General features: G+C 50.4%; 1 protein-coding gene across 1 annotated transcript; it reads left to right on the top strand.

Moving 5' to 3' along the window:
* The first annotated feature begins 1,383 nt into the window (after window positions 1–1,383).
* LOC119366933 lies at window positions 1,384–3,408 on the top strand. The gene is made up of 2 exons (XM_037632608.1): window positions 1,384–2,798; window positions 3,035–3,408. Exons 1-2 carry the CDS (start codon window positions 1,385–1,387, stop codon window positions 3,067–3,069), a joined length of 1,449 nt encoding a protein of 482 aa, XP_037488505.1. The 5' UTR covers window position 1,384; the 3' UTR covers window positions 3,070–3,408.
* The last annotated feature ends 4,088 nt before the right edge of the window (window positions 3,409–7,496 follow it).

The following is a 7,496-nucleotide window of genomic DNA, read 5'->3' as shown; positions in this document are numbered from 1 at the left end:
GGGACCCCCTACCCGAGATCCGCCGGTTTTGACACCGACAAGGAGCAAGAGGTTTCGGCCAACGAGGTGGGAGAACGTCCCAAGGCAGCTAAAACCAACCCTAGGTCGTACAAGGCTCATGGGCCCGTGTGGGGGTGATGCAACACCTTTAGACTTGTTGTTTGACTCGGATTCTGCTGCAGCGTCTGATTGTTTCGTTGATATGTCAACGCTCCGGACGAATTTGAAGGTGAATCCAATTGGGATGGAAAGAGCACGAAATCTACGTTCCAACAAAAAAAGAATCACCCAATTTGGAGTCCGTATGAAAAAGTTGTTGGCGTTTTGAGTCAGGCATGTCTCTGCCGTCCGAATCTGAGTCCAGAACATGAGAGACTTTGACTCTATCTTCTCTTGGCCCAAAAGTGACGTGAGAGGACTTTTTGAATAGAACCTAAACTTATCATTTTCCCTTATCTTCATATGTGGATTGTACAAATGTCCCATACACCTGCAATTAGACAAAACACAAAAGTGTGTGAAGTATTTTTGTTGTGGATAACATAAATAGATTATTGAATAGTTTGCACTAGAAATCACCTGACAAATATGCATGTATACAATATTTTTGGTCGTATCCAAGGTAGTCATGTCGTCATCACTTCTTCTATTGTGCATGCCATACCTCCTCCGCCTCCTCACGTCCTACAGTAGCGAGCTCCGGCCGAACGATCTGACGCCAGCCAGCCCGTGCTGACCGATTCAGGGACTCGGGCATTGAGGTATATGTCGATGGCCGGCTCTGCTGCCGAGGGGAGGCACCGCCGAGCAATAGCACCCCGGTGAGGCGCTCGTGGTCGAAGAGGCGTGAAGGTGCAGGGACTCCGGGGCCATGCTGGGGTGGCCGTTTGATACATCCATTTTGAATCACTAGTCGTCAACCCGTGCACCTGCACGGGCTAGCAATTGAAAGACAACAAAATTGTATGTGATGTATATGAAAATGTGATAATTCGTTTTCTGAAATGTCGGTGCCTCGAATTTTTAATGGTCCACGGAAAGATAATAAAGAATCATATTCATTCACAAAAAAAATTCCTTGTCATCCGTTCTTGTGAAAACTGTTTTTTGATAGATCCCCCACGTTGATTTAAATATTATTATCCCACTAACTGAATATATTCTCAATACTATGTGTTAGACTGAATACCGCTTCTACAGGCTACACAACGACTGCATCTATCCATGCAGCATGCAACGTCGGCCAGTCCTACTAGATAGGATCTCTAACTGTAATTGGTTACAGTGTGTGCGTGCATGTGTATCTTCTTCTCCTCATCCTTCCTGTAACTCTATATATTGTACCCCTTGAGGATGAATACAACGCGCTGATTACTTCTTCTTTATGCACACTAAATACATTCTACATGGTATCAGATTAGATCCTTCGGCCTTCATGGCTCCTACCACACCTGCCACCGGCGCGGCCACCCTTGGTGCTCTCTCCGATGGCACCAGCGCCTCCACGGCCGCCGGCACTACTGCATCCTTTTCCACTTCCTCAACCTCCTCGTCCGAGTTGGCTCGCTCTACTTCGTCCGGCCCCAACCCGTACGCACTCGGCCTCTTCGGCATCCGCTCCGTGATCGACTACAAGCTCGACCTCCACACCGGTCCCTACTCCACCTGGCACGATGATATGGAGCTGCAGGTTGCCAAGTTCGGCCTTCTCCATCACCTTGAACCTGATGCCGCTGCCCCGCCCGGTGATCCGACCTGGCGCCTCCTCGACCTCGACATCAAATCGTGGATCCTGGCCACGATCTCCGACGAGCTCAAGGCCATGGTGAAGGGCAAGCCCTCCGCCCGCGATGTGTGGGCCGCCATCGAGGCGATCTTCACCGGCAACCAACGCGCTCGCCAGATGCAGCTGACCTCGGAGCTCCTCCACCAGGTCCAAGGGAACCAGCCCGTCGCCTCCTACTGCGGCCGTATCAAGGCCATCGGCGACGCGATCGCCGACGTCGTGCTGCCCCAGTCCGACGACGCGCTCATTGTCGCCCTCATCCGCGGCCTCCACGCCCGTCACAAGATGACGGCCAAAATCATCCAGCGGGAGGCGGCCACGATCTCCTTTGCGAAGGCTCAGAACATGCTCGTCCAGGACGAGACGATGGAGAAGTCCGCCGACCGGCTCACCTCCAACACCGCGCTCCTCTCCGTCAATCGGTCGGCGCCCTCCGGTGGTCACAGCGGCCAGGGGTCCTATGGTGTCTCCGGCGGCCAGGGGTCCTCTGGTGTCTCCGGTGGCTCTTCTAGCGGCGCCCCCAACCCCGGCAGCTACGGCGGCAGTGGCCTCCCGCCCGGTACTCCATCGCCCAATCAAGGTAAACCGAAGCGCAAACGGTTCAGCAACCACGGTGGCTATGGCTGGTCTCCACCGACCGGCGTCCGTCCTTGGACTGGTGTCGTCCAAGCATGGCCGCAGCAGTTTGTTCCTCCACCTCGTCCAGGCAGTGGCGGTGCTCCTGGGCTCCTTGGACCTCGGCCCGTGCCACCCCAGGCGTACACCATGTACGCGCCGCTCCATCCTCCTGCGCCTTATGGTGGTCCGGTGGGCTTTGCGCCGTTCCAGTACGGCCAGCCTCCACCACCGCCCACGTTCCAGCACGGTCTTCCCCAACCCGCCTTCGCCCCGCCGACTGCACCCAGCTTCGAGCAGTCCGCTCTGATTGGGGCGCTGCAGGACATGTCGCTCGCCCAGTCCGGCGGCTGGTACGCGGACTCTGGTGCCTCTGCCCACCTCTCGGCAACGCAAGGTATTCTCTCTCACGCTAGCCCTGTTGCTCATCATGCACCGGTTATTGTTGGTAATGGCGATCACCTTCCTGTCACCCACCTCGGTTACTCATTTCTTCCTTCCCTCTCCCGTCCCCTGTATTTACAACATGTCCTTGTTGCCCCAAACGTCATCCACAATTTATTATCTGTCCGTCGCTTTACTACTGATAATCTCGTTTCTATGGAATTTGATCCTTTCGGTGTTTCTGTGAAGGACCTGCGAACCCGGGCTCTTCTTCTCAGATGTAACAGCAGCGGCGACCTCTACCCGATCTTTCCGTCAACATCTACCGACCCGCCCGTCGCGCTCGTCGCCGCCACCTCCGACCTATGGCATCGTCGATTAGGCCATCCCGGCGTTTCTTCCAATTTTAATAAATCTTTCCCTTGTAATAACACCGACGGCCTATGCCATGCTTGTCAATTAGGAAAACACACGAGATTGCCCTTTAGCTCGTCAACCAGTTTGACTTCCGCTGCATTTGAGCTTGTACACTGTGATCTATGGACAGCACCGATTCCTAGTATATCTGGTTGCAAGTATTATTTGATTATTGTTGACGATTTCACACACTTCATGTGGAGTTTTCCCATGCGTTTCAAATCTGATGTACACCCCGTTCTCTCACACTTTCATGCCTTTGTTCGCACTCACTTCCTTTGCTCCATCGGCACGATCCAATGCGACAACGGCAAGGAGTTTGACAACGTCGCCAATCGCACCCTTCTCGCTCCATTCGGGACTTCTCTTCGCTTTTCTTGTCCCTACACTTCACCACAAAACGGCAAAGCGGAGCGAGCTATCCGAACCACTAATGACGTTATTCGCACCATCCTAATCCAAGCTTCCATGCCACCGCCCTATTGGGCTGAAGCCCTCACCACCGCCACTCATCTTCTTAATATTCGCCCCACAAAACCCCTCTCTCTCTCCACACCGCATGAAGCCCTATTTCGTGTCCCTCCATCGTATGATCATCTACGCGTATATGGTTGCCTCTGTTTTCCAAACATCAGCGCTCAAACCCCGCACAAACTTGCACCACGATCTCTTGCGTGTGTTTTCATTGGCTATGCCACGGAGCACAAAGGTTACCGCTGTCTCGACCCAAAAACACATCGCGTACACATCTCTCGACATGTCACGTTCGATGAGCATAAATTTCCGTTCGCCGAAACCCACACGCCCGATCCTCCCTCCTACAATTTCGCCCACGATCACAGCGATCTCCTACTCCTACCCGTCGTGATTTCCCCTCTGCATGGCCTCGATTCCCGTGGCCATGCACGCCCCACCGAACCGCCTACGTCTCCGCAGTCTGGCCCAGCGTCCGCTAGCCCAGCCCAGACTACCGCCTCTTCCTCTCGCTCTGGTCCATCTTCTCCCGAGCCTAGCGCCCCTCCCCCTCGCCGCAACCCTCCCTCTCGCCCCACTAAACCGCCACCGGCACCATCTACTATCCAAACTAGATCACAGCACGGCGTCTTCCGACCCAAACGGATCTTCGATCTCTCCGTCACCACGCCTCCCTCCCCCATACCCCGCAACTATCGCGCCGCCCTCCTTGACCAGAATTGGTCCGACGCCATGCATGCCGAGTTCACTGCCCTTCTTCAGAATCACACCTGGACGCTTGTTCCCAAACCTCCCGGCGCCAACATTGTCTCTGGTAAATGGGTATATCGACACAAATTCCATTCTGACGGTTCCCTCGCTCGTCACAAAGCTAGATGGGTCGTTCGCGGCTTCTCTCAAGAACACGGCATCGACTATGATGAAACATTCTCCCCTGTCGTCAAACCAGCCACAATTCGTATCGTTTTGTCCCTCGCCGTCTCATCTCATTGGTCAATTCATCAACTCGATGTTAAAAATGCGTTTCTTCACGGCACTTTAGCAGAGACTGTATATTGCCAGCAGCCACTGGGATTCGAAGACCCCTCTCGTCCCCACCACGTTTGCCTTCTTCAAAAGTCCTTATACGGCCTCAAACAAGCTCCTCGCGCGTGGTTCACCAGGTTTTCTTCCTTTATTTCTACCATCGGTTTCTCTGCTTCTAAATCCGATTCCTCCCTCTTTACTTTCCACTCTTCTACAGCCACTGCCTATATTCTTCTTTATGTCGACGACATAGTCCTCACAGCATCTTCCACTGAATTTCTTCAGCAGGTCATTTCTACTCTCAGCTCAGAATTCTCCATGACAGATCTTGGGCCTCTTAGTCATTTCCTCGGCATCGCTGTCTCTCGCTCTCCCGACGGCCTTCATCTATCTCAGCGCCAATATGCCCTTGAACTCGTCCAGCGCGCGGGCATGTCTGAATGTAACCCTGTCACTACTCCCATCGACTCCGGTTCAAAAATTTCCATCAACGACGGCGATCTTTTAGACAACCCTTCCGACTACCGTAGTCTCACCGGCGCCCTTCTCTATCTAACTCTTACCCGTCCCGACATTACCTACGCCGTTCAGCAGGCATGTTTGTTCATGCATGCTCCCCGCTCCGCGCACCTAAATCTTGTCTGACGTATCCTCCGGTATGTCAAAGGTACACTCCACTTCGGCACCTTAATCACTCCCTCCTCCAGCACTTCCCTCACCGCTTACTTGGACGCGATTGGGCCGGGTGTCCCGACACCCGCCGCTCGACCACCGGTTTCTGTGTTTATCTCGGTGACAATCTTATTTCGTGGTCGTCCAAACGTCAACTAACCGTGTCCAGGTCTAGTGCTGAAGCGGAATACCGCGCGGTCGCCCATGTCGTGGCTGAGACATGTTGGATCCGACAGCTCCTACAAGAACTTCACCGGCCGCTCGACAAAGCTTCCGTTGTTTATTGCGATAACATTTCTGCAGTGTACCTCAGTGCCAACCCCGTGCAGCACCGCCGTACCAAACACATTGAGATCGATATTCACTTTGTTCGAGACAAGGTTCAGGTTGGCGACATTCGTGTTCTCCATGTGCCCACGTCTATGCAGTTCGCCGATGTGTTTACAAAGGGCCTCTCCTCTACGGCGTTCTTGGACTTCCGCAACAGTCTCACCGTCGGCGAGCCTCCCGCTGCCACTGCGGGGGGGTGTTAGACTGAATACCGCTTCTACAGGCTACACAACGACTGCATCTATCCATGCAGCATGCAACGTCGGCCAGTCCTACTAGATAGGATCTCTAACTGTAATTGGTTACAGTGTGTGCGTGCGTGTGTATCTTCTTCTCCTCATCCTTCCTGTAACTCTATATATTGTACCCCTTGAGGATGAATACAACGCGCTGATTACTTCTTCTTTATGCACACTAAATACATTCTACACTATGTATGGTGCTATATTTCTCCGTTTTCTAGTGTATTTCTTTTGTCTTTTTAATGGACATGTACAGATGCATGCATACTTAAAGTTGTTTCAGTCATATCTAACTTTGATATAGCTAAGTTTAGGCCAAGTGATCCTTGTCTAAAAATGTGGATAAAGCTAACAAAAGCCAAGAAATAATTATGGAAAAATAGAAAAATATAGATTATAAGCTAGATGCAAATGTATGGACATTGAAGTATAGAAAATCACAACTGCATGTGGAATAAATAAAATGCATACCTCAGAGTTCGTCCCTTTCATTAAATTGAATCTATGTAATTTATTTTACTTCTAGCATTAATATGTATATGAGATCTAAGATATTAGTGACACTGTATATATAGGCATTTGATTTGGCCATTAGATAATCTAGATAGATAGGTGCCTTGTATAATTTGTCCAATTTTATACTTTATTTGTGAACCTGAGATTTCAAGGTATTCTCATGCCGTAACATGATATACTGAGAAGGGATTCTATCATTAGTAATACATCATTGCTAGGCGATCATAGGCCATACATAAGAGCAGAAACTGTCACATGCGTGAATATGGTGAATAAGTACATACATGCATGTATGTCAGCCATCTATTGGAATCATGTTGTCTAAAAAAAATAATGCATGCAATTATGTGATTAGGATGACACACGTGAGATATCATGCAACCAAACCGACTATGTAAATGATGATCAGTCCATCACCAACTTGAATTTCTGTTTGTTCCTTCGACCAAACATCATACAGTAGAAACGCTTGTTCTGAAACTTGTATTGTAGACGCCCGATGCCGACAACGATCATTGATATATCTTGATTGGGGGCATCGAGCACTGCGTAACATCCAACATGTAAAATTGCTGACCATGGAACATTGTTAGCAAGTCACTGTCTAAGCCTATTAGACTTCTGATTTATTTTGTAAGGTGAGTTTTAAGCCTAAAACCGAGGAATCTTCATCTCAATCATGTGCAATGGAATATGTAATTGTAAGCTTTTCGGACTAAACTAAACTGAATTGTACAGTACTTGCTTCACCCCAACTGTAGAAGTTACTAGATCTTCAGGGTTTTTTTTTTGTGTGTGTGTTTTTATAGGACAATGTGGGACTGGTATCACTAGTAGAAAAGATGGCTTTGTTCACAGCCCAATATACACATAAGTCCCGGTTGCATCACGAACCGGGACTAATGTGAGCATTAGTCCCGGTTCGAGCGGCTAAGGCGTCGGGAAGGCATTAGTCCCGGTTCAAATGGGACCTTTAGTCTCAGTTCGAGACATGAACCAGGACAAAAGGGCATCGCACCCTTTATTTGAGGGCA

The sequence above is a fragment of the Triticum dicoccoides genome, chromosome 2B (assembly GCF_002162155.2).
Source record: "Triticum dicoccoides isolate Atlit2015 ecotype Zavitan chromosome 2B, WEW_v2.0, whole genome shotgun sequence".
Classification (NCBI taxonomy): domain Eukaryota; kingdom Viridiplantae; phylum Streptophyta; class Magnoliopsida; order Poales; family Poaceae; genus Triticum; species Triticum dicoccoides.
This window is presented reverse-complemented; position numbering and strand designations above follow the sequence as displayed.

What these genes read in the sequence shown, in the direction of transcription:
- LOC119366933 (XM_037632608.1), top strand. Translation starts at nt 1,385, where the DNA reads ATGCACACTAAATACATTCTACATGGTATCAGATTAGATCCTTCGGCC. An exon ending in CCACCTCTCGGCAACGCAAG is followed by an intron (nt 2,799 to 3,034) that starts GTATTCTCTCTC and finishes GTTTCTGTGAAG; the next exon opens with GACCTGCGAACCCGGGCTCT.